Genomic DNA, 26,621 nt, shown 5'->3' on the forward strand with positions numbered 1-26,621 from the left:
CTGTACTCAGGCATGAGGGCATCCTTCCTTTTATGCCTATAACTCTTGTCAGTTTTATTTGCAGCTCCTGGAGTTTACTCCGATTTCTGAGTAAACAAATATTTAATGTAATATTTAAGCCCATCAGAAGTAGCAAAACACAGGAGACAGGCTTTGAAGAGTGTGATTTTTTTTTTTTTTTTTTTTTTTTAGACAGAGTTTCATTCTTGTTGCCCAGGCTGGAGTGCAGTGGTGCGATCTTGGCTCACTGCAACCTCTGCGTCCCGGGTTCAAGCGATTCTACTGCCTCAGCCTCCCTAGTAGCTGGGATTACTGGCATGCACCACCATGCCCAGCTAATTTTTTTGTATTTTTAGTAGAGACGGGGTTTCGCCATGTTGGCCAGGCTGGTCTTGAACTCCTGATGTCAGGTGATCCATCCACTTTGGCCTCCCAAAGTGCTGGGATTACAGGTGTGAGCCACTGCGCTCGGCCAAGAGTGTGTTCTTGAATGGGCCACTTAACCACCCTGAATTTCAGTAGCCCTTTCCTCCCCAGGGTTGTTGTGATGATTGAAAAAGGTCATTCACCAAGTGTGGTGAGTGGTGCATAGAGCAGAGTTGTGATGATACCTGGCTTGTATCCCAGCTCATCACTTAGAGAATCTTGGCCCAATCAGTTCACTCCTCTGACCTCTTTCACAGGATTATCGAGGAGGTTAAGTAGACCCCCAGGGGAAAGCACTAAACTATAAATTAGAAGATCTCTGGGAATATGTGCATCTTGCGTGCAGCTGAATGCTCAGTGCTTAGCATACTTCTGGTGCACAGCAGGTGCTCAACAGATCAACTGTGGCAACCCAGTAAGCCCAGCTGGCCTTCACTTTACTTTCATTCAGTGAAGCAAGGAACAGTGCCTGGTACAATGAAAGGAGGGGGTTAATGGCAATGAGATGTTACATGTAGAGCCGGTCCATACAAATGCTGGCATCGCCATGACCATCACGGACATACTTGCTCTCTGAACCTTTGGGGAACTTAGTCACCTGCCAAGACTGGAACAAAGACAGGCATTAAAATGCATACTTGGGGCCAGGCGCAGTGGCTTATGCCTGTAATCCCAGCACTTTGGGAGGCCGAGGTGTTTGGATCACTTGAGGTCAGGAGTTCGAGACCAGCCTGGCCAACATGAGGAAATCCTGTCTCTACTAAAAATACAAAAGTTAGCCAGGCATGGTGGTGGGTGCCTGTGGTCCCAGCTACTCGGGAGGCTGAAGCAGGAGGTTGAACCCATGAGGCAGAGGTTGCAGTGAGGCAAGTTCATGCCACTGCACTCCAGCCTGGGTGACAGAGTGAGACTCTGTCTCAAAAAAAAAAAAAAAAAAAAGCATACTCAGCCAGACCCAAGCTGTGTCCGTTATTTAACCCATGAGGCTGATTCTAGGCTTGGGGCTCCTGACCACCTGTACCCCCTGATAAAACCCCCACAGTCTGGACTAGGCATGGGAGGAAGGTGAGGCAGACCCTGGGATCCTTGAAGGTCATTGTTCTGTATAGACTTCTTAAGAGAAATCCCAGAACCTTGAGCACACAAAGCCCTAAAAGTGAGACTAATCTCAGGGTTGCTTTCCCTTGGAGTGTTGGGCGGGGGCGCAACCATCAGGGTATGCTGCATTTGTTTGTTTGTTTATTTATTTATGCCTGCTTTCAATGTTCCCGATCTAGGAAAGACGCCTCTTCCCCTGGAATGGGAAAGCCCTACAGCTTGGGATCATTTACCTCAGAGCCCAGATCCCCTGCTTGGAGGTGGTGGGAGCAGGAGGCAGGCAGAGGCCCTCAGGCAGCAACCAGGTTTGTCCCCACCCTGCAATCTTGGCCACCCCCACCTCCCCATGGGCCTGGAAGGCAGAGTGCCCAGGTCTGCGGGGAACCTCACCTATATATTCGCCCCTGGCGAAGGGCAGGGCTGGGTGAACCGGCCTGGTTTCCTGCTCTACTGGAGGTGGCTCGTAGCTGTCATCAGCGTTCTCCTCGGCGGGCATCACGTACATCTCTGAGTCCGAGTGCTCATCTGGATTTTCATAGTCGCTGTCCTGTAAGTGCAGATGCAGACACTGTGCTCAGCGTCCCTGTCTGTGCTGCCTGGCCGTCAGGACCATTCCTGCCTTTGGAGGCCAGAGCAGTGACAGGAGACAAGGCTTGGAGAGGTTGACTTCATAAGGCTAGGCAGCCGACAAGAGGCAAAGCTGGGGTTTGAAGCAGATCTTTCTGCCTCCAAAGTTTATTGTCTCCACCACTGCGCTGTCCTAGGGGGACACAGGAACTACTTAACGCTAACGGGAGCTGACACTCTGTAGATCCACAAACAGTAACAATAGGAAATAATAAAACATATTTTTAAAAGATAGAAAAAGGACCCAATAAAATAGAATAACCAATGGGTTTTATCTATTATGAATGCTGATCACTGAAGAGAAAGTAGGTTTAATACAAAGAGGGTGAGGAGACACATAGGGCCAGCTAGATATCTTTCAGATGAGATTTTTTAAAAATTTCAAGCATAGTTGGTAAGCTGCAGGGTCAAGCCTTCAAATGGACTCTTTGTTTTTGTTTTTTCTTTTTTTGAGCTAGAGTCTCGCTCTGTTGCCCTGGCTGGAGTGCAGTGGTGCAATCTCAGCTCTCTGCAGCCTCTGCCTCCTGGGTGCCAGCGATTCTCCTGCCCCAGTCTCCCAAGTAGCTAGGATTACAGGCATGCACCACCGTGCCTGGCTAATTTTTTTTTGAAACCGAGTCTTGCTTTGTCACCCAGGCTAGAGTGCAGTGGCAGGATCTCAGCTCCCTGCAACCTCTACTTCCTGGGTTTAAGTTATTCTCCTGTCTCAGTCTCTTGAGTACCTGGGATTACAAATTGCACCACCATGCCCGGCTAATTTTTGTATTTCTAGTAAAGATGGGGTTTCACCATGTTGGCCAGGCTGGTCTCAAACTCCTGACCTCAGGTGATCCGCCAACCTCGGCCTCCCAAAGCGCTAAGATTACAGGCATGAGCCACTGCACCTGGCCTGTTTTTTTTAAATCCACGTTTTATTTAAGTCCACATTGAAAATACATTGTCATGGTCTGAAGTACAAATGGCTCAGAAGGATATAAAGTACAGTTTCCTTCTCAGCCTCTCTGCTTCTCACCACAGAGGCAAAAAGAGTTACTAGGCTTCTTGTGCATGTTTTTCAGAGGCAGTTTATGTATATACCATTTGTACATACATTAATGTGGAGGAAATATTTGACTCAGGACATAAGAGGTCCTCTGGCCTCTGTGTCCACCTCCCCCACACTCTGCCTATCACATTGCATGATCCGTACATGACTTTCCACTTGCTCTTTGGCCTGTCGCCTTTCATAAGCAATTTTATATAGCAGGATTTTTTTTCCTGTTGGTCTTTTAAAAAAAAGAATTGTAGGGGTACATAGTAGGTATATATATGTATGGGGTATATGAGATATTTTGAAACAGGCATACAATGTGTAGTAATAATGTCTGGGTAAATGGGGTATCCATCACTCAAGCATTCATCTTTTTTTGTGTTATAAACATTCCAATTATATTCTTTTATTTTTAAATGTACAATAAATTATTGTTGACTGTAGTTACCCTGTTGTCAAACACTAGGTCTTATTCATCCTAACTATATTTTTGCACCCATTAACTGTCCCCATTTCCCTCCCCCACCTGCTGCCCCCTCGACCACCCTTCCCAGCCTCTGGTAAACATCATTCTACTGTCTGTCTTTATGAGTTCAAGTGTTTTAATTTTTAGCTCCTACAAATGAATGAGAACATATAGCAGAATTTTTTTTTTTAAATCAAGAAATCCTGGAGACTTTATTAACAAGCCTGGATTTCATTCTGTGTGCAGTGGGGATCCATCTACTGAAGTCAAAAGAGCTGTGAGTGAATGCTTACTCAGTCTTTAGTACGGCTGGTATCTTCATTTTGGTTGTTTGATTTTGGGGCAAGTAATTCCCTCCTCTCCAGGCTGATTTTACTTTGTGCTTTCTAAGTTCCCTTGTGTGCTCTTTTTCATCCAGCCACGTTGCTCAGTTTTCTTCTCTTACCTCTGGATGTGGACCAACCAATTTCTTTGCTTTACGTGTGTGTGTGTGTGTGTGCGTGTGTGTGTGTGTGTACCAACCAATTTCTTTGCTTTACGTGTGTGTGTGTGTGTGTGTGTGTGTGTGTGTGTGTGTGTGTGTGTGTGTGTGTGTGTGTGTGTGTGTGTGTGTGTGTGTGTGTGTGTGTGTATAGCCAGCAGGGGGCGCAGCTGCAGTGCATCTCAGGGAGCTGCGGCCGCTGGGCCCCAGGAGGAGCTCCATGACCAAGAGATGGGCAGAAAAGTCACTCCTTCCCTTCATTTTTCTTTTATTTTTCTGCAGTTGAAGAAGGAGGAACTCCTGTCTTCTGAGACTCTGCATAAACTCCAGGTAGTGTGCACAGCCCAGAGCTGGGCACAGGACTGGAGGTCTGAGTCCTGGGTTCTCATTCCACTGAACTGGGTGATTTTCATTCTTTTGGCCTCAGTTTTCTTACCTGTGAAATGGGTATTTGGTTGTATGGAAGGCTTCTTGGGTCCCTTCCAGATCTAAAACTCACAGGTTGGAGCAGGCTAACATCCTGGATGAATTTGATATAAGTGAGGAATAATTATTGTGAAGAAAAGTTTTTAGGATGTCGGGCCTTGCAGATTTCAGAGCTACCTCAAAGAGGTAATTCTGATACAACATCCCGAGTGTCATCATGGCCATGTCCCTCTGTGGCTCCGGAGCTCTGCTAATGTTCTGTTGATAACAGCAAGGTACCTTGGTGGCAAAAAGCCTGGTCCTGAGATCTGAGGGCCTGGGTCTGAACTGTGGAACTGCAAGTGACTGAAACTTTCTATACCTTGGTCCTGGAGGCCCCCTGATGTGCCAGACACTTATTCTTCAGTTGCTGGTTTGTTTGGGGCTCCTGGGCAGGGGTCAGGCAGTGATGGGCACTGGGGAGTTTAGGGCAGAGGCATTTGCTAACTGATATGGAAATATTTAAACATTTTTACACCTGTTTTGGATGTGCTGGTGAGTACTCTGAACACCAGCACTGAAAGGGGGCATAAGAACACCTACCTCAAAGGTTTAAATGAGGTTATGTGTGGAAAGCTCTTAGCCAGGCGCACACTGAGTGCCAGTCAAGTCAGCTGGTATGCAGTGTGCCTTGCCTGTAGGTGACCTTTCCAAGTCTTCCCTCTTGGGATGTGCGGCTGACCACCAGCATGTAATTCAGAAATAAGACCTTCAGAAGGCCTCCCATGGGACCCTGATGCCCTCCTGGTCCCAGGAGCAAATACTTACAAAGTCATCGGACCACTGCTCCTCTTCGTCAGCGGGGCTCTCTGCAACAGCAGGGGAGAAGCAGAAGGCACAAGTGTGAGCCTCAGCTGGCCAGCCCCAGCCCATCCACACACATTTTGCACCTGCCTTCCCTTCCCTTTGGGCTTTCTGGTGCCATATATTTGACCTTGGGTTGGTTACTACAATCATATGTTCACTTGCTTTTGACTTTTTAAAAAATATTAATTCTCAAAGCATAGAGAGAAGTCCCACTGGGCAGAGCAATGTGCGTCTGATCCATGTGTGGGCTTTGTTAAGGGACATTTCTGGGTCCCCCAGTAGAGACCTACAATTCATACTATGTGGCTTCTAAGGACTTCAGAGGATGGCGTAGTAGGAACAGCACCGGACAGGGAATCAGACAGACCTAAGTTCTTATCCAGGCTCTGTTCCGAATGCGTTGGAGTGTGGGCAAGACCTCTAACATCTCTGAGCCTCAGTTTCCAGATCTATACAATGAGGGGATCATTTCTGTGATCCTCTCTGGCTCTTACTTTGACTTTTCTTGTTAAAAAAAATTATCCAATGCCTTACAATATTATCAGAACTTTGCCATCTTTTAGCCCTCTCAAAGACCCTGTGAGGGGCTGAGCGTTGGGGCTTATGCCTGTAATCCCAGCACTGTAGTCCCAGCACTTTGAGAGGCCAAAGCAGGAGGGTTGCTTGAGCCCAGGAGTTCAAGACCAGTCTGGACAACATGGCAAGGCCCCATCTCTACAAAAAATAAAATAATTAGCTGGGTGTGGTGGCCCGTATCTGTAGTTCCAGCTACTTAGCAGACTGAGATGGGAGGATTGCTTGAGCCCAGGGGGTCGAGGCTGCAGGGAGCTGTGATTGTGCCATTGCACTCTAGCTGGGATGACAGAGTAAGACCCTGTCTCAAAAAAAAAAAAAAAAAAAAAAATCACCTAAACCTTGTGAGGAAACTGAGGCCTACAGCAGATAAGTCACATGCCCAAGGTCAGATAGTGTAATAAATGGCAGAGCCAGGAGTTGAACCCTACAGGTTGCCTTCCACGGGCATGTGCTGAGCCCCCACATGGTGCTGCCTCGCTCCAGGGGCAGGAGGTGCTGTCCTGGGCTCTGCATGGGCATAGAAAAATGGATATGACAGATTGTGGCCCTTAAGTAGTTTATGAGCTTGTAGAATAAAATAAGTCTGAATTATGACAGCCCAGCCAAATATTTGACCCCTTTCCCTCCAAAACACATTTAGAGTATGAGAAACTTAGCATCTAGCCTATCACATAAACTGACCTTAGAGGTTAAACGGGATTCACTCTGCTGTGTAGGAATCAAGCAGACACAGGCCCATGTGGCAGAGTGGCTCCATGACAGTACCACAGAGGGTCCCAGCTCCCTCCTGCCCTGCTGAGCAGCCACTGCCACAGAGGACCCAGTGGATGTTCCTAAATTCCCCAGAACCTCAACAGAACATTTTCTAGTTTTATTTTTATATTTTTGCTATTTCTACCCCTGCCACAGCAGATCACCGGACTCCAGACAGTCAAACATTTGGGGTCTCCAGAGGCACCAGCAAGGAATTGCAGAGGTGAAATGGGGTCAGGGAGACTGTGGGATCGGAGTGGCCACATTTTAAGCAATGGCGGCAGCAGCACCCTCTTTTGGGAAAAACATGATAGGTGCTAAGAAAGAGCCTCACTCTACAAGCCAAACATGGGTCACACTTTGACGTGAACAGAAAAGAATTCTTACGTTATTCTTTGGGTTGACTAATGCTGAATTAGAGTGTACTGCAATCACTGGGGTTGGCCAAGAAACTCTAGAAGATTGGGTGAATAAATCCTCTTCCCAATACGATTACCTGGCACAATGGGGGAGTACGTTTCTTTTTCTTTTCTATTCTTTTTTTTTTTTTTTTGAGACAGAGTCTCACTCTGTTGCCCCGGTGGGAGTGCAGTGGCACAATCATGGCTCACTGCAGCCTCAACCTCCTTGGTGCAAGCGACCCTGCTACCTCAGCCTCCCGAGTAGCTGGCACGTGCCACCATGCCCAGCTAACTTTTGTATTTTTTGTAGAGATGGGGTTTTGCCATGTTGCCCAGGCTGGTCTTGAACTCCTGGGTTCAAATGACTCACCCGCCTCTGCCTCCAAAAGTGCTGGGATTACAGGCATAAGCCACCGCATCTGGTCAATATGTTTCTAATACCTTAAGTTGGGGGATCACTGAAGATCAACACTTAAGATGGCAAGAGTTTTTGTAACAACCATTTAAATAGAAACCTTTATAAAATGCCTTTATGAAATCCACTTCTGCCTGGATAACTGCATTTGCTCCACCCTTTCTCAGTGAGTGGGGGCCTACTTTATGATCAGTCACTGGTGAAAGTAGTGCATTAGCCATCTAACTAGTGTCCCTATCTCCATTATCTTTCTTCTCCAATCCATCCATCCTACTGTTTGTAGTTATTTTATTAAAACAAAGTTTGGATTATGCTGTTCCTTTCCTTAAGAGTCATCAGTGACTCCCTATGGAATCAAGTCGAGGTTCTGTGTCAACACATTCCAATGCCTCCGCCTTCTGTCCCACCACCGACTTCTTGTGGTAGGCTCCCACGCTCACTGACAGTAACACCAGACAGCTTCCTCCTCCCATCGTGCACTTTGCTGATTCTCTGCTCTGTTCGTGCCGTTCCTGCAGCCCATCTTCCTTCTTCCATGGAAATCCCTATCACTCCTCCTCCACAAAGTCTACCACAGTCTCTTGTCATAATCAATCACTTCTTTTTCTGGGCCCTCTTGGAAGCTGGTGGCACCGTGATGTCACATGTATTTCGTTCTGTCCTGTGCTGTGATTAAGTTGTTTGTGTCTCTCTATACTGAAAAGTAAGGCCTGTCTAATTTATCTTTGCATCTGGACAGAATTTTGCATTTGTAATTAATGTATTAATAAAAGTGTGAACTAATAAATGACTCAAAGGAACATTAGGATAGCAACAATAGATTCCATTTACTGAACACTTCCTATGTGCTAGGTGCCAGGCTAAGTGTTATAAAAGTATATTCTTACAACAGCACTATGTGGTAGGTGTTATTTTTATCTCTATTTTACAGTGGAGAAACTTGGTTTTGAAAGAGGTTGTAAAACCTGCCTGAGGCTACTTGGCTAGTGAGTCTGGGAGCTGGATTGGAAGCCAGGCTGTGTTGGCTCCTGCAGCTGAAGTCTCATGTGAGCCACTTAGCCCTCTGTTGAGCACTTAGATAAAACTTTGGTGAAACGAGAATGACCCAATCCAGACATCTTGGCACATGGAGACAGAAAAGAGAGAAAAGCATCATATGGTATGGGATAGAGGTTGTTTGTTGGTGCCCCATTGATCCCTAGCTAGACTATCTACTTCAGGTCCCAAGTGCAGCTTACAGCATCATATTCATAAAGTTACAGCCTTGCAGGCAATTGCCAAGACTAAAAAGCATGGGAATCCAAGGTATTACGTCCAAAACAGTAGTCAGTTTTCCAGTATCTCAGGGAGCTTCCCAAAGTGCACAGGTGGTAGTTTAGAGCCAGGCTTTCTAGGTTCAAATCCTGGCTCTGCCCTTTACAAGCTGCTTGGTCTTGGACCAATAATTTAATATTGTTTAAAGCTTCATTTCCTCACCTGTAAAGCAAGGATAAGAACAGTGCCTGCATCATATTTTTGTGCGAATCAAATAATAAAATACATCTGAAGCTCTTAGCAAAGCCTGGCACACAGTAATGATTTAGTAATGTTACCGTCATCTTGAGCATTGCAAAGAATGCCTCAATTAACACTCAAAACACCACTGATTCTAATTTACTCCCACATCCATCACACACTATGGCTACCACAAAGGCATGGATCCAAGAAAGCCTCTATTGTAGTGAGTAAAATTTGGGGGAGGAGAAGTTCAAGCTTCATGTGGGCCAGGTGCTTTGATTTTGTGTGTGTGATTCCATAGTCTCTGCCAGGAAGGTGAGATCCTGGGCGGGCCCTCTTGTCAGGCAAAGCCTTTTCTATGGTGTGGTTTACCTGGTTTGGGGTTTATGCTCCATTTACTATGTCATAATCCCATGCCACACAATAGAGGGACTCCTCCCTTTGCCTGACCCAGGTTTTAAGATTCATGTAGCCCTCCCCAGCCTGTGAGCACAGCACCAGACACGAGGAGATGTGAGAATGGCCACAGCGGCCCACATTTGGGCTTAGGCTCTGGGGTCAGACTGCCTAACTTAGAATCCTTATTCTGCCATTTTCTAGGAGTGAGATCTTAGCTGAATTGCTTCACCTCTGGGCCTCAGCTTCCCCTTTGCTAAAATGGACATTATTAATTGTGCTTAGAAGAGTATCTGACATAAAGGGCTCAATGAATGTTAGCTATTACAATGAAGTTACAGTCTCTGCAATTCTCAGAACAATCTAAAGGATAGGTATTCTTATCCCCAGGTCAGAAATTGGAGGCTCACTCAAGTTACAAAACTGTTCCAAGTTCACACAGTGCTTAGGGAGCAAAGCCAGGATTCCAACCCAGGCCTAAAGGACCTCAGAGTCCAAGGTCTTCTCACCAAGCCACGCTGCATAATACAAATAAAGACTAAGGGCCAGAAGAACGACCACATGAGACTGAGGACAACTCAGGGCCATGTAGTTTTCTGAGAAATGTCCCCATACCTGGAATCATTGCCAGGAGCAGGGAAAGTTCAGAGAAAGATGTGCCCAGTGATAGCCAAAAACTTGCATGAGGCCATGTGCCCAAGGTGGGGCCGAATGGGGCCTTGAAGGATGAGCAGGATTTGGGTGAGAGAATAAGGATGAAGGAGTGTGTCCTCCTCCATCATCTGAGAGAGGGGCTTATGTGTCAGCCCCAGAAGCAGGGCTTAGAGGCAGATGTGTGCAGAATGCATGCGCTGGGCTGGAGAGGGACAGGAGATTCTGCTGAGCGCTCACACAAGCCTGATGTGCTGCCGGCCAGTGGGGGCTCCAGCCATAGTGGACACTGCAGGCTTCCGTGACAAGCTGAGATGGGGAGGTGATGAGGTTGTTGTTTAGGAACTCAGGCATGGAAAGATGAAAGCTGATCCAGACCAGGGGGTCTGGGAATGGGAAGAGATTGCTGGAAGGACAGTACAGGACTCTGTGGTGGTGGCTGGGGCAAAGGGAGTATGAATCCAGCCTCTCAGTTCTGAGTCAATAGGAGCACCAGAGCCCCTGGGGCAGATGCTGGTGGCATCACAGCATGTCTGACATTCTGCCTCAGCTGCAGCCCTGATCCTGCTCTGGAGGCTACCAGGCCGCCAGACCCTGCCCATCTCTCCCCCAACAGAGCAGGTGGTGGCATGCAGGGAATCAGCGGGAAGACCGCAGCAGGACACAGAAGGAAGGAAAGAGGGAGGGTGGGCCGGTTGTGGTGGTGGGGACAGACACCGAAAAGGAACAGAAAGCAGAACTACAGAGGCTGCAGGGGAGGCGGTGGGTGGCCAGTCCCACCAGTGCCACCCTAAGAGAAGAAAGGGACATGATTTAATGTAGGGAACTGAGGACAAGACCCAGATTCAGGCTGGCTGGGAGAGGTGTTCTGAGTCTAAATACTTAACATCTTAGGCCAGGCGTGGTGGGCTCACACCTGTAATCCCAGCACTTTGGGAGGCTAGGGCAGGAGGATCGCTTGAGCCCAGGAATTTGAGAACACCCTGGACAACATAGTGAGACATTGTCTCTACAAAAAAGATTTTAGAAAATTAGCCAAGCACGGTGGCACATGCCTGTGGTCCCAGCTACTCAGGAGGCTGAAGCAGGAGGATCACTTGAACCCAGGAGGTTGAGGCTGCAGTGAGCCATGATTGTACCCCTGGACCCCAGCCTGGACCCCAGCCTCAAAAAAAGAAAAAAGAAATACTTATCATCATAGAAACTCCCTTTGTCTGTATGTCTATTCATCTCTTCACAGGATCATTAACAGAGGGGTGGGGGTACAGCAATGGGGGACATAGTCCTGGCTCAGCCGTCACCTCACTGCATGACCTCAGGAGTCACTTTGCCTCTCTGGTCTCCAGTTATTCCTAAAATGAGAAGCTTGGGTTGGGCAATCCTTCAAGACTTTCTAAGCTTTAAAATACCTTTGAGCCCAAGTGTCATTCCTCTATTCTTAGTTCCCTGTGGCAGGACTGATGTTGGATATAGCTCTCTGTAAGACCAGTACCTCCAGGGAAATGTGGACAGGGAGACAGAAAACCAAGTAAATGCTGGCTCTACTAGAAGCACCAGGCCCATGACAAAAGCAATATTAAATCTCACTTCTTTAGTGGACAAACTATCGTTATGCATACCCCATACTTCTGTGTGGGCATTTACCCAGGAATCCCTGTCCAAGTGCCTTCTCTGCTCTGGATTTTTATTTTTTCCATGTAAGTGTGTCTGCCGCCCCTCCACCCCATATTTGCTCTGATCTCCTCCCTGCGTGATAGCAGAGCCAGAGGAGGAGTCACAGGTGGACCTCCCAGGGATGCCACCCCATCAGAGCCCTGGACATCAGAGCCCAAGAGTGCAAGAGAGGGGCTCTGTTCAGTTCTGACTCCTCAAGGACTTGTGGGGTGACCAATGGGGCATCTGCAGTGATCCCAGCAGACTCTCAGGCACCATGACTGGTCTCCCCCTGACCTCCATCCCTAGCCAGACCTCAGACTTCAAAGATACCGAAGGCTGTTCAACTGTGAAAGCTCAGGAACTGGGAAGCGAGTTCTTGCGTTAATGTCAGGAGCTCTAGTGCCTTCAGAATAAGAAAAAATTTCCCCCAAAAGCATAAACACTTGAGCTTGGGTCAAAGCAAGGAGCTGCAAAATGGGAGTCTGGGATGGGTTTTTCTCTTAGTGGCTGCAGTCACCTTGGACAGGATACTTAATGTCCTTGAGATATATTTGCCTCATCTGAAAACCGAGATCGTAATTTCTATATAACGGTGCTAATGAGAAGATTAAACGAGAAATGTCTGTGAAGAGCTTAGCTTAATGAGAACAGAGTCAATACTCAACAGATTTTGGATATCTTCCTTTCCCACAGCAATGCCAGCTGCTTGGGGCAATGCACTCTGCCCAGTGGGCCAGCAGTTCCTTAAGGGCGATGTTTCCTCCTCAGGAAAAGACTGAACTGGGATTGCTGGGTCTGAACTGAAGGCAGCAGGCTCCACACTGGCCTGACCTGCATCCCTGGAGGAGACCCAGGTCTCCATTCTTTGTGTAATTCAAGCTTTGTCCTTCTGTACTCTAACTAGGGAAGAGGTTATGGTGACTCTTTTACTGACCTCCTGCGGGGCAGTGGTTGGTCCTTTCTATCTTCTGCTCTCTGAAGGTCAGCATCACCAAGGTCAACACACTCTTGGCTTAGAGGGTTTTGGGAAGCCATTTGTTTCCAGAACTGGAAAGAGGACATAAATCCAACGTGTAGGGGGAAAATGGCTGGAGCATTTCAGGAGCCTTTGGTGGATCAAGTGTTCCATAGGGCATGTGATTGGCCTCCCAGGCTCAGGAGGTCTGGTGGGCTCTGGCGTCCACACACTACGGTTTCCAAGATCCTAAAGACTCCCCAGGTTCAGGAGGAGCTCTCAGGGCTAATTTCTGACGCCCTGGACATGCAGCTGTGCAGAAACCTCAAGGCTCAGGGGAAGCAGCTGGAAATGCTCCTGGGACGTGAGCTGGGGTGGGGGAGAGAACGGCAAGGGAGGATGCTAACTGCAGGTGGTGATGGTGGTTTTGGACCATTTCCGGGGATTGAGTGTAAGAGCAGGGGAAACTGGGCAAGGCCCCAGTCATCTGGCAAAGCAATAAGATGCATTTCTGAGACCCTGGAACTTCAATGGATTTGCAGGGGTCAGGGATTGAGGGAATAAAATCTACTTGTCTTTCAGTTCAGGAAAGGCAATAGGGACAGAGATGGTGGTTTATAGCAGGGTTTCTTAAGTGTGATTTACGTTCAGATCCCCTGGAGATCTTGCTAAAATGTAAGTTCTGATCCAGTAGTTCTAGGGTGGGGCCAAGAGTCTGCATTTCTAACAAGCTCCAGATGAGGTTGATGCTGTCTTGCTGGGAATCAAACTTTCTGTTGCAAAGGCTTAGAAGATCCTGTTGGGCCACACTTCTGCATTCCAGGAGAGATTAAATGTTCTGACATCAAGACTATTTGGAAGGGTTCCAGGAAAGGGAGCAGGTGTCTGAGGCCAAAAACAGAACACTTCAGAGCATCAGGGATATTGGAAGATGTGAATTCCTAAAGCCAGGGAATGTTAGGAAAGGCTCACTTCATCAATGGGCCCTGAGTCCCAGAGATCTGTGTTTCTGCAGGAGTGCAGAACAATTAGTATTAGAGGGGACCTGACAGATCTTCTAGTTCAGGTCTGCATAATATAGATGAGGAAAGGAGCATGAGATGCCCAAGTTTACACAGCCAGTTAGTGGCTAAGCTGAAAGACCTTGTATGTGGGCTCAGTGGTTTGCAGTTCCTCTTGTTGGCAATGTAGAGCCATGAAAAGATTTAAAGAGAATTTTATTTCAGAACAATTTTGTGGTGGAAGTTGAGAGGACCACATGCAATCAGGAATTAAGCAGATTACTTAGAGCCTTCTACCCTAGGACAAGCAAGAGATGATGAAGGCCTTAGCTGTAGCAATGGGAATAGAGAAGGAAAAAATATTTAAGAGGCATTTAAGAGCAAATCAATGAGATTTGGAGATTAATTTTTGTAGAAGGTGAGGGAAAAGGAGGCATCAAGGTTGATCCCAAATATGTGGGTTAGGCAAAAGGATGAATAATAGATGGATGCTACCTCCCTTTTCCCCACGCAGAAATAGAGGGAAAGGAGAGGGCCTGGGTGGGTGGATCAGCAGGCAGACAGGTGAGTGTGAGGGGACAATCAGGAGAGATGTCCACCCTGAAATCAGATATGTCAGTCCACTTAGGTTTCCAACAATTGACTCTGAACTCCTGGCATCTGTGTCCAGCATCTCTGATGCTGTTGGTTCATCTAAAAGTGGCAAATATTCCTGCACATTTGTCCCCAAATCCTCAAATTAAATGTCACCTTTTCAGACAGACCTTCCCAGACCACCTAAGCTCTTCTCCTACCCCACACTGATTCCCCATCACTGCACTCTTCGATCTTCCCTCACAGCAGGTACCATGTTTGCTAATTTATATTTACCTGTTTGCTTTCTTGTTTCTTATCTGACTCCCCACTAGTCATTCAGCACTGTAAGGTCAGGGGTTGTATTTTGTTCCCCACTCCAGATCTAGCACAGTGAGAGTCACACAGGACACACTCATGAAACACGTGTTGAATGAATCAGAAAATGTGCAAAACAGCTGAAGCACCTGGAGGTGTTTATCCCAGAGAAGAAACTACTCAGATGGCCTAACTTCTTAATTCTCTCCTTTGAAGTTGCACAGGACAATTCTATTTCTATTTTTCTTAATATTTTTTTCTTATATTTTAAGGGATGGGATCTCGCTATATTGACCAAGCTGGTCTTAAACTCCTGGCCTCAAGCGATCCTCCCATCTTGGCCTCCCAAAGTGCTGGGATAACAGGTGTGAGCCACTGTGCCTGGCTGTACTTTTCTTAATATTTAAAGGCTTGAACTGTGTGGCCATCAGGATAGACATAGGAAGTCACAAGGAAATGGATTGTATCTATAACCAGCCAGGGCTGCCTGTCCCTTGCTAGACCATGGGAAACCATCACAGAAAGTGTCCAAGCAGAAGCTGGGCCTTGTGTGTGGAGGTGCATGGTGGTGGGATAGGGGTTAAGCCCTGGATCAAATATTGTTCTACATGACCTCTGGAGTTCCTTTTAAACCCAAGACTCCATGATTTTATAATCTTCCCATCAAACTTATTTAGTTCTTTAACAGGTTGAGTCTGCTTTGGTTTCTTTTCTTTATTTAGAACTTGGAAGGAAGAATGTGTTTGTTCTCATGTAACTAGGAAGCTTCCTTGACTTATTGATTAGGTAGATATGAAAGCCCAGAACAGAGTCCCTCTTTTAGTGCCAGACTGTACTGGCATCCCCTGACCAACTGTCTAAACTTGCTGACTGATTGGCAGGATGATGCCAATAATTACTCTGTGAATTAGTGAGTGGTCCAACAGGCCTGTAACCAGACTTGGGCAGGTTGGTCAGCATTTCTCAGTGTGATAAGATTCCCTTAGGAGGAACTGCACTATCTGACTTATTGCTATCTTGATTAGTGGCAGAAAAAATAAAATAAAATAGTAAGCGTCATTTAAGGTTATGGTTTGGTTTTAAGACTGTTGCCCTGTTGAGAATCATCAATGATGTCTGTAGCTCTGTGGTTTTCACTGAGGGATATTCAGGAAATCTTTATAATTAATGCTATAGAAAGATTTTAAAACTATCCTCCAACGTATTTGTTCTAATAAAGAAATGTGTATTGAATATTTTACTTGGCTCACCACTGCCAGAAACACTACAAATCTCAAAACTAACCCTTCTTTCCTGCCAGAGTTGATCCTAGTTGGAACGAGGTTGCAGGCTAAACTTGGAGAGGACTGAGTGTCAGCAATGTGCCAGCAATAATTTATTACCCCCACCCCTTCAACAATCCTCAAGTATCAATTTAAACAGCTTTTGATGGAGGAAGTAGTCTCTTCCCCACTTACCCCACACTCCCAGCCACAGATTAGATTCATTAGTGCTGCTGTGGAATTCCACAGAACTTTGTGCTTCCCCTGTCACTGAATCGTAATTACTTTTCTTTTCTTTCTTTTTTTTTTTTTTTTTTTGAGACAGGGTCTCACTCTGTTGCCATGGCTGGATTGCAGTAGCATGATCACAGCTCACTGCAGCCTTGACCTCAGTGATCCTCCCACCTCAGCCTCCTGCATAGCTGGGACTACAGGTGCATGCCACCACACCTGGATAATTTGAATTTTTTGTAGAGACAGGGTTTTGCCATGTTGCCCAGGCTGATCTCAAACTCCTGGGCTCAAGCAATCTGCCTTCCTCAGCCTCCCAAAATGCTAGGATTGCAGGTGTGAGCCACTGCACCTGGGCCTATAATTACTTTTAACATAATTGATATGGTTTGGCTGTGTACCCCTCCAAATCTCATCTTGAATTGTAGCTCCCATAATTCCCACATGTTGTGGGAGGGACCTTGTAGGAGATAATTGAATCGTGGGTGCAATTTCCCCCATACCGTTCTGGTGGCAGTGAATAAGTCTCATAGAATCTGATGATTTTATCCAGGGTTTCCCCTTTCACTTGGCTCTCATTCTACCGTGCCTGCTGCCATGTAAGACGTGCCTTTTGCCTTCCACTATGATTGTGAGGCCTCCCCAGCCGTGTGGAACTGTAAGTCCATGAAACCTCTTTTTCTTTATAAATTACCTGGTCTCAGGTATGTCTTTATCAGCAGTGTGAAAACAGACTAATACAATAATCTATCTTCCCTTCTAGACTATAAATTCCTCAAATGTAGACTCTATCTTTAACTTTTAGCACTGTATTCCTGCCTCAGATCTGTGTGTGCCTGGCACATGGAAGATGTTTAATAAGTGACCAATAAATAGGTGGGTGGATGGATGGATAAAAAAACTACATCTCCGCTGTAGTCAAAATGCCTAATAGATTTAGTCATTCTTGAAATTAGAAAAGATACCTTTTGTTTTCAAATGAAGATAGCATATTTCCCTTTCCATAAGCATAAATGTAAATATGAACATTAAATTAGTCAAGAGTCAGTTAAAGTATCTGAGAAATACTTTACCTGAAGTGTAGTCCCTTCGAGGAACCCTTGGAGGTGCTTTGACTTTTAGCCTGGAGGTAACAACCATGAGACAAAAGGTCAGTGAGCAGAATAATGATGGTCAAAGCCGATGCTAGAAGCTGATATAGAGAGAATAGATAGACAACTAATAGCATAATGGCTTCTCTTGGACCCATCAATGGACAGATTTGATGTATTGTAAATGTAGTGAAGCCATTAGTCAGGGGTTTTCCACCTCTCCCCATCTCCCCAATGCATGCATAATGTGGCTATGACTTGGCAAAAGTGAAGTCAGGTGGAGAAGGGCTCAGAGAGGTCAGAATATGATAATAGTAAGCACTGAGTTCAGAGGTTCAAGGAAGATAAGTGTTGATTGGTTGGTAAGGTAAGTGTTGATAAGAAGGTAAGATAAGATGAACTGTATTTTAATGACTTACAAATGTTTAACAGGAAAAAATCAGCTACAATAAGCATTTTGGTTGTAGGTTGGGCTAAAATCATGTTTGCACCATTTTAAAAACACAAATAAGCCAGACACACTGGCTCATTTCTGTAATCCCAGCACTTTGGGAGGCCAAGGCAGGAGGATCACTTGTGCCTAGGAGTTCAAAACCAGCCTGGGTAACATAGTGAGACTTCATCTCTCCAAAAAAATAAACAAAATGAGCCAGCCATGGTGTCATGCACCTGTGGTCCCAGCTACTTGAGGGGCTAAGGTGGGAGGATCACTTGGGCCCCAGAGGTCAAAGCTGCAGTGAGCCATGATCACGCCCCTGCACTCCAGCTTGGGTGACAGAGCGAGACACTGTCTTTAAAAAGAAAAAAAAGCCGAACAAGTGAACAGTGAGTGTCTCAGGATTGGAGATTATGAGACTTAGCATATTTAGTATTCAACTTGTTTTAAGCACTCTCAAAACTTTACTAAAGTAAAGGTACTTTAGTACCTTTATGCACATATGAAATGTGCTAAATAGTCACAATCCTTCTTCATTCAATAAAAGAAGAAAATTGAAATTACATTTTAGAAAACTATTCCAAGTTTTATAAGTTCTGATACCTCCCTTTCCACTACTTGAAATGAGTAAGGTTTATAGTCAATTATTTTTAATAATTATTACCCATTTTAACTAAGAATTATTTGCTTAATGAAATTTAAAATATACATAAATAAAACTTATATCCAGTAGCCTTTATTTACTAAAATATCATATCCTTCTATAGAAGCAGTATAACTGCTATTATATACAAACTTTTCATGTTTTGAAAAAAAAAGCATAGAAATTTGTGTTTGATTAAAAAACTCACACAAAAAGAATTTACAAACCAAAATTGTAATTTGCAAAAATAACTATACGTATATTTACATAGAAATTCTGGTTTTCTTTTTCTCATAGGCTCTCAATATCTATTATTTCATTCAATTCTCTCACAAGCCAGCAGGGTGGGCTGGGAAGATACTATCATTAGGCCCATGATGAGGTATAGAGACAGAGATCATCCAAGGTGTTACAAGAAAGAAAAACAAAAACAAAACTGGGTCTGGTGCCCAGGTTGGTTCAAGGAATAGTAAAATTTCCAAAAGCACAAACTACCTGTTATCCATTATTACTATCATTTCATAAAAGAAAAGGAAGGGTATTTTAACACCCCCAAATCATCTCAGAATAAAGGAAAAACTCACTAAAGGACTGTTGGCCACTCAACACTAGGAGTAAAAGGCATAGTTGAACTTTACTCTGTAGCTGGCTGCTGCACACAACCCCCAACACTTCATGGTCCTTATTTTCTCACGCGGCCATAGACCAGTGAAAACTCTGTCACAGTCTTGTGTTAGGGAACCAGCGTGTTCAAGCGTGCTTCCTCCGTTCAGGGAAGCACCTGTGGCCTGGCTTCAAGTAAAAGTGTAACTGCAAGTCACTTTGAGCTAAAGGGCCCCTGACGTCACCCGGGGTAATGACTATGGTGGCCATAATTTCCAGGCTGAGAAGAAACATGGTTTGTCATGTAAAAGTGCTTTGGTCATCCAATGCGCAGAATGTTTGAAATAGAGGCTGTTAGAAAAAACTTGAGCTCCACAGCTGCTGTAAATATGACTGGCCATGGAGTAGAGAGACATTTTATGCAGAGGCTTCATGTTATTGAGAACTGGTGTATTGTAAAACTGGTAACTGGGGGCCATGGAATAGAGAAGCATTTTATGCAGAGGCTTCATGTTATTGAGAACTGGTGAATTGTAAAACTGTCAACTAGAATTGCTAGTGATTTTAACAAGGACTATCTCATAAAGAGTGAGATTCTATCTGTAGCAGAAATAATAAGCGAAAATCATCACACACCTCTCCCACTCATCAGACAGAACATGAAGCCAAATTCTCCTCCTCTGTAAGACGACCACCACCTCACAAGCAGAAGGCCATTTATGTTTTATGATGATCACTTATGCATAGAGACTCATTTACATTTCATAGTCTGGAAATACCACCAAAAGTGATTTCTTATTTTTAATTTTAGCATAGATTAAAAAAAATAAGGATGCTCTTTTGAATGCATAGAGAAATGAACTCCTATAAACTATTTTTTGGTCCAAAATTTGGGGAGAAAAATTTGGTAATAGCAATTAAAACTTTAAGGACACAGCTTCTTCCATTTGGAAATTTCATTTTAGGAATTTAGCCTACTGGTATATTCAAGATCTGCAATGAACATTTATTAAAGTATTATTCATGACATTTAAATTGGAAGAAACAACCAGAGAATTTTGATTGCTATTATCAAATTGCTATCCAAAAATGTTGTACCAGTTTAAATTCAAATCCCCCCTTAAAGATGGCCACCAATATATAGCTAGTTAATTGAATTGTAATATATTTAAGGTAGACTATTAAATCATCTGCTCAGAAACGAATATGGTTAATTTTTACTTACTAACAAATAAAGATGTCCATGAAATAGCTTAAGTAAAGCCAACAAAGCAAATTGGTAGAATGGCGTATGCACTATGATGCCATTTATGATGAAAATGTATGTGTATAGTATGTACAATGTCAGTGTATGTATGTATGTGTTTAAGCACACACATACATATATACATACTTATACACACATACATACATATATATACACACACTGAACTTACCATGACAGTGTCCCTTTCTGGGGAGTGGGTTAAGATGGAGATATAAGAAAATGGGAGATTTTGACATCATACAATTCTGGCCTTTTTGATTTTTTTCCCTGGTGAATCTGTATTAGTTTTATTTAAAAAATTTAAAGACTTAACAGAACACCATTTCCCATTTTCTCTTGAAAGAGACTTACCTACTAAGGTATATAAGACCTACTAAGGTACATCTACCTTAGATTTTGAGTGGCAAATGCAGATATGTACAATTTTTATTCTCTTTAAAAAAAAAAAACTTTAGAGTTTTTGATGTACAAGGAGTTTTGAGATGCTAGCTTTCCTCTCCAAGTGCCAATTGAAAAGTTCATTTTCAGGTAATAATTCAAAAAGCAGAAATCAAAATATGGAAAACTGGCTGAGCACAGTGGCTCATGCCTGTAATCCCAGCACTTTGGGAGGCTGAGGCGGGCGGATCACCTGAGGTCGGGAGTTCAAGACCAGCCTGACCAACATGAAGAAACCCTGTCTCTACTAAAAATACAAAATTAGCCAGGTATGCTGGCACGCGCCTGTAATCCCAGCTACTCGGGAGGCCAAGGCAGGAGAATTGCTTGAACCCAGGAGGCAGAGGTTGCAGTGAGCTAATATTGTGCCATTGCACTCCAGCCTGGGCAACAAGAGCGAAACTCCATCTCAAAAAAAAAAAAAAACAAAAAAACAAAAAAGGAAAACTCACATGGCATCTTGAAGAAGCTAGGGCTGTGTTTTGTAACTTTTCATTTGGATTTCTCCATACATGTTTTCATAGCCCTTAGCTAAATGGTTATAGAAATGATTTTCCTGCTTTGACATTTGTTAGGCACCTTGAATGGGCATAGCTCACCTTCCCTGCAGTGAGAAGGAAAATCAAAGTCCACTGAGTACCACTGCACTCACTTGTCCTGTTCCAGAATGTAGACCTGGCCACCATGGATTCCAGCCAATAGTAAAGAAGGGTTACATGCTAAAGAGGTTGAAATTTCTCATCCAGGTAACAGAGAAATTTGTTTTCTTCCATGTAGCACATATTGACTTATTTTATATAATTAAGTATTTAAATAGAGGCGAACTTACTTTTTTATTTTATTCATTATTCCACCTTCATTGTTTTTAATATCATGGACCATCTTTTGAAGCTGCCTGTAAAAAACAAAATTAAACAAAAGATATTAATAACCAGTCTGACTTTTTAAAAAAAGTCTTCTACTCTTCTCTAATACAAAAAAGAAGGGGAAAAAACCCCACCAAAACAACCTCCAAATGGGATGAATTATATTGTATTTAATTAAATTGACCATCTGCTACTTTAGCAAAGGAGAAGCATGACTGATTCTATAAGGAATATGGTCACTGGGCTGTGTCCCCCTCCGTTGGGATGCCTGGACCAGTCTCAGGCTGTGAAGAAAGATATTCTGATTCCTTGCTCATTGTCTTAGAGCATCCACATTACAAAGATAGATGCTACTCTGTGGACATAGCAGAGGCTTCAATCAGGCCCAAGGTTCTTTTTTGTTAAATGTTAGTAGGTAGCATCTATTAAAACTTCCGTTTAAAAGTTACTCCTACCTAGGAGTCATAAAGAAAATGACTATTAAATCTGGCTGATATTTGAAACTTCTGTAGAACAAAAAGTAATATTAAGGCAGGAGAATAGGGTCTGGAGGCAGGGAACCTAAGGCCAATTTGCACTGACTTCCTAGAACTGAATCAAATGGAAAACCCCACCTCTCCATGCACAAGTAACAAAAGGATCAGAGGCTACTACCTTTGCACTGTGTTATAGATGAAAAATGGAAAGTGCCTCTGATTGATCCCCTCCTGTAACCAATCAGACTGGTCCCAGGCCAGGTCTTCCTGTGTAACTTTGTACCTTAACTTCAGCCTCTGATTGATCACCTTCTGCAACCAATCAGACTGGTTGTGGGCCACTCCTTCATTTACATAGGATGTAACCAAGTAACCAATGGGAAACCCCTTGAAGGAAAATTCTGTAACCAGTGCTCTTGAGCCACTTGGTCAAGCCCATTCCCACTCTGTGGAGTGTACTTTCATTTCAGTAAATCTATGCTTTCATTGTTTCATTCTTTTGTTGCTTTGTTTGTGCATTTTGTCCAATTCTTTGTTCAAAATGCCAAGAACCTGGAAGACTCATGGTCAAGATCCTCCTCTGGTAACAATATGTATCAAGACCCTCCACTGGTAAGAATATGTACAAAATCAAAAGATAAATGACATGCTGAAAGAAATATTTGCAGCATATAGTAATAATAATAAGAACTACATATTAGTTTGCTGCAAAAGTAATCACGGTTTTTGCCACTAAAAGTAATGGCAAAAACTACGATTATTTTTGCACCAGCCTTTCTCGATTTACAAAGAAATCTTACAACTCAGTAAGAAAAAGAGAAATAATTCAATAGAAAAATGAGCAAAAGATATGAACACACAGCTAACAGAAAACAAATACAAGTGGCCAATAGACCAATGAAAATATATTGAACATCACTTATATTTAAACAAATCTAAATCTAAACAACAGTGAGATGTCTTTTCGCCTATCAGACTGACAAAACATAACAAGTGTGATAATATCCAGTGTTGAGAAGGTAAATTGTTACAATCAAATCTATCAAGATTTAAAACATCCATGACTTTTGACCCAGCAATTGGACTGCTAAGAATTTGTCTTATGGAAATGGTCAGAAAATGATATCAGTATATACATATAAGCATGTTTATTGCAGCATGATGTGTAAGAACTCTCTAATCTTCTCCCTGCTTCTTCTGCCCTCCCCACAACCATAACTCCGAAAACAACCCAATGCTCATCAATCATTAAAAGGGAACTAGTTAAATGAAGTCTGATAGATCCATGCAATGGAATGCCACAGACCCCTCAAAAAAAGAGGAATATACATCTATATTGCTGCCTGGAACTTCTACTTTCTAAAAAGGGGATTATTACTTTATGATGCTTTAAAATATTTGAATTTTTATAGCATGTGTAGATATTTGTATTATCTGTGTTATATACAAATATGGAGAAAAATATTATAATGGGAGGATAGGGCCATGTTATGTTTTCCTCATAATAATTTTCTGACTTAAAAAATGTATAATAAAATTTCACATGGTTCTTCCCTGAAAGAGTAGGATGTTTTAATTCACCTTTCAGGTAAATGTTTCCTTTGTTCTGAGAAAACTATTTGACTGGACCCTTTAGATAATGAGCTGTACACAGCTATTGTTCTTGTAGGAAATAGTGATTTCCCCCATAATCCTGAAAGCAGATTTCTCTGACTCTGCGAGCTAGGCCTTGGGTTAAGTAATAGAAATAGTTTAGCATAGGTCTAGGAAACTGTTGGTTGAGGACATCTGGGAGAAATACTACCTTGGCCCTTTGTGAATTTAGAATGCCCGTGCGGCAGAAGGGTTACTTTTTGGTGCAGCAGTGGAGCAGTTTAGAGGGTAAGAGGACAGCTTCTCAGAAGAACTCTGCCTGGGCAGGCCTGTGGGTGTCCTCTACCAAGTGTTAATTTAAAGCTAAACAATGCAGTGATGCTGGTGCTCTGCCGGGTCTGCTCTATTGAGGGCAGGCCCTCTAGCACTTAGGGAGTGGAGTGAAATTTACTGGATAGGGAATTGGGAAAAGGGAGATTGCTCAAAGGTAAAATGGGAACTTAGGCTGCGGATTTTGGGGAGATCTCTCTCCTTCTAGGGCTAATGGCTGTTAGGCGCTAGAGTGCTGAAAAGCACAGACAAACCTGAGGGATTTTCAGTGGTGGGGGTTGGGGCGATGGCGGGGGTGGTAGCCCTGAATCTGAGGCTGGGTCTGGGCCTCTGCTCTGAGAAAAGCCATAGCCAGAGCCATCGCTAGCTATTTTCAACCACATAATCCCTCTCTGCTGTCCCTGAATCTTCAGTAAGATCTTGTAGTAGCTGCAGCCCGGCCTCAGCTGGGCCTTGGGGAAGAGAGTGTTCTACTGGCATGGAAGGGTGGAGGGAGGACAGGCTGGAGTGTGAAGTAGAAGGATAGGAGAAACTTCTTTTGGGACAGCCGTATGGCTGCATCTTGGAGAATTATCTACATAAGTGAGGGACCCACTGAGGGGCCCACGTTCAAATGTATGTGTCAGGGGTCTGGTGCCAAGTCATTGTAATTTGGGTAACAAAGGAAATGAGACCATATTTTATACTCCCTAGCTAGGGAGGCCGCGCACACTGATGATACAAGTGTAAGAGCTCAGGAAAGAGCCAGGCACATATTATGGGCTCAGTAGCAGAGAGAAAAGGATGATTGAGAGACACACAGAGGGTCCCTCAGATGGGCCCTTGAGTTGCCCCAGAACTCTACAGTTTTCTAGAATTTGTTCACATATACTTTATGCCAAACGCTTTTCTCCTTTTCCTGAGGAACTATAGAGAATCTTCGAGATAGAGGAAAGAAGGAAATGAAAATAAGGGGTCTGGCAGTGGAGAGAAAGAGAGATTGAGAGACAGACGGGGGGCGGGGGAGAGAGAGAGAGAGAAGAAGAGAGAAAGGGAGAGAGAGAGAGAGAGAGAGAGGTTGAAGTGGACTTATTGCAAGGAAATTCAATAATTTCATGTGGAGGGCAGAGGGCAGCTCTGGTTGTAAGCTGACTGTAACTGAATGGAGTATCTTTAGCTTAAGTTAATGCTTAACCAGGTTGAGGAGCAAAATGAGCCAGCAGTGAAGAATCCTATCAGAAATTTGTCAAGAGTGGGACACAGTCAGAGTAACAGGGAACCAGGGGCCAATTTGCATAAGTGATTTTGCTGTGGATATAAATAAACAGATGCAAAATGTTGCAAAAGAATTGGATGCAATTTTGTCATTTGCTCAATTTGGCATTTGGTGCTTCTTGGCATTTCCTAATTACTTTTTATTGTGTATTATTATAACAATAACAATTATACTATGTAACTATATAATTACAGTAAGTTACTGAAGTGTTACATAAACTATACTTTTTAAAGTTGATGCATAATAGCAGTAGATATTTATGGATGCATGTGATATTTTGATACATGCATACAATGTGTAATGATCAAATAAGGGTAATTGGGAAACCCGTCACCTCACCTCAAACATTTATCATTTCTTTGTGCTGAGCACATTCCAAATCTTTTCTTCTAGCTATTTTGAAATATACAATAAATTATAGTTAACTATAGTCACCCTAGATAAATTATACTTTTTATATTTTAAAGTTTTCTTCTCTGTCTGTATCTCATTCACACAAATTCTGATGTCTATAGACTGCTTTGTTACAACTGCCAAACTTCTGTGATCTGGTAAGACATAGTGACCCCAAACCAAGATTTGCTGTGATGCTGTTAGCTCATTATGTCAACTGTCCATGCATCTGGTGACGCACAGCTCTGCTGCTGTCTAGTATTGGCCATTTCATTTTGGAGTGCTTTTTGCTCCTTATTACAACTTATAGCACATGCCATAGCAAAAGAATGCACAACTGGTCTGTTCCAGGAGGGGTTGTTCTGGATTCAAACAGCAATCCTTTTACTGAGATGAGTTGTGTGTAGGTAAAGATAGGTAAGGCATAAAACAGCTTCACTTTGATTATCTCATTCAGAGATATCCTTCCATGGTGGGGAGATGGATAATAAGGTCACAATGTCCTAATCTTCTAAAGTCATAGAGAGAGAGCCATGCTCATGTAACAAAATAAAATGAAGAACAAAGCTTATCTAATACATGTTTTAAAATATATAAGTATTGTAATTTTAAGTAGTATGGCATTTTGGTATTTAAAAATGGTGAGCAGGTCATATAAATAATTATAATACTTACTTGTGTAAACCAAATCAAATTTTATATTCTCTCTTTTGTTTTTAATTTTCAAGCTTTTGAATTAAGACACGTAACTTAGTCACACTGTAGTAGTGTGACCCTGGGTAAGTCTGAATCTTGAGAGATTTAAATTCCAGGAAGCACTGAGAGTAGAAAAGTCACCATTTGAAAGTTACTGCGGTTTTTTGCCTTTAAAGTGCCTTACTTTAGAATCCGATAGACCTCAAGAGGGCTGTTGGACCACAACTGGCTGGGCCTCACCCCTGGAGATTCTCATTGGGTTGTCTGTGGTGCGTCAGAAAATCTGCATTTTTTTTTTATTTTTATTATTATTATTATTTTGAGATGGAGTCTCACGCTCTTTGCCCAGGCTGGGGTGCAATGGCATGATCCCGGCTCCCTGCAGCCTCTGCCTCCCGGATTCAAGTGATTCTCCTGCCTCAGCCTCCTGAGTAGCTGAGAATACAGGC

At 43.6% G+C, this 26,621-nt stretch overlaps 1 protein-coding gene across 1 annotated transcript in view; it reads right to left on the reverse strand.

Moving 5' to 3' along the window:
- The window catches only part of BLNK (B cell linker), a 79,264-nt gene that overhangs the window by 33,250 nt on the left and 19,393 nt on the right, over positions 1-26,621 (reverse strand). Inside the window, exons 2-5 of the mRNA XM_002821026.6 lie at positions 21,393-21,458; positions 17,159-17,208; positions 5,362-5,402; positions 1,915-2,071 (exon numbers count right to left, since the gene is read on the reverse strand). Coding sequence (XP_002821072.1) covers positions 1,915-2,071; positions 5,362-5,402; positions 17,159-17,208; positions 21,393-21,458 — 314 coding nt within the window. The remainder of the gene's footprint in view (positions 1-1,914; positions 2,072-5,361; positions 5,403-17,158; positions 17,209-21,392; positions 21,459-26,621) is intronic.

The sequence above is a fragment of the Pongo abelii genome, chromosome 8 (genome assembly GCF_028885655.2).
Source record: "Pongo abelii isolate AG06213 chromosome 8, NHGRI_mPonAbe1-v2.0_pri, whole genome shotgun sequence".
In the NCBI taxonomy this organism is placed as follows: domain Eukaryota; kingdom Metazoa; phylum Chordata; class Mammalia; order Primates; family Hominidae; genus Pongo; species Pongo abelii.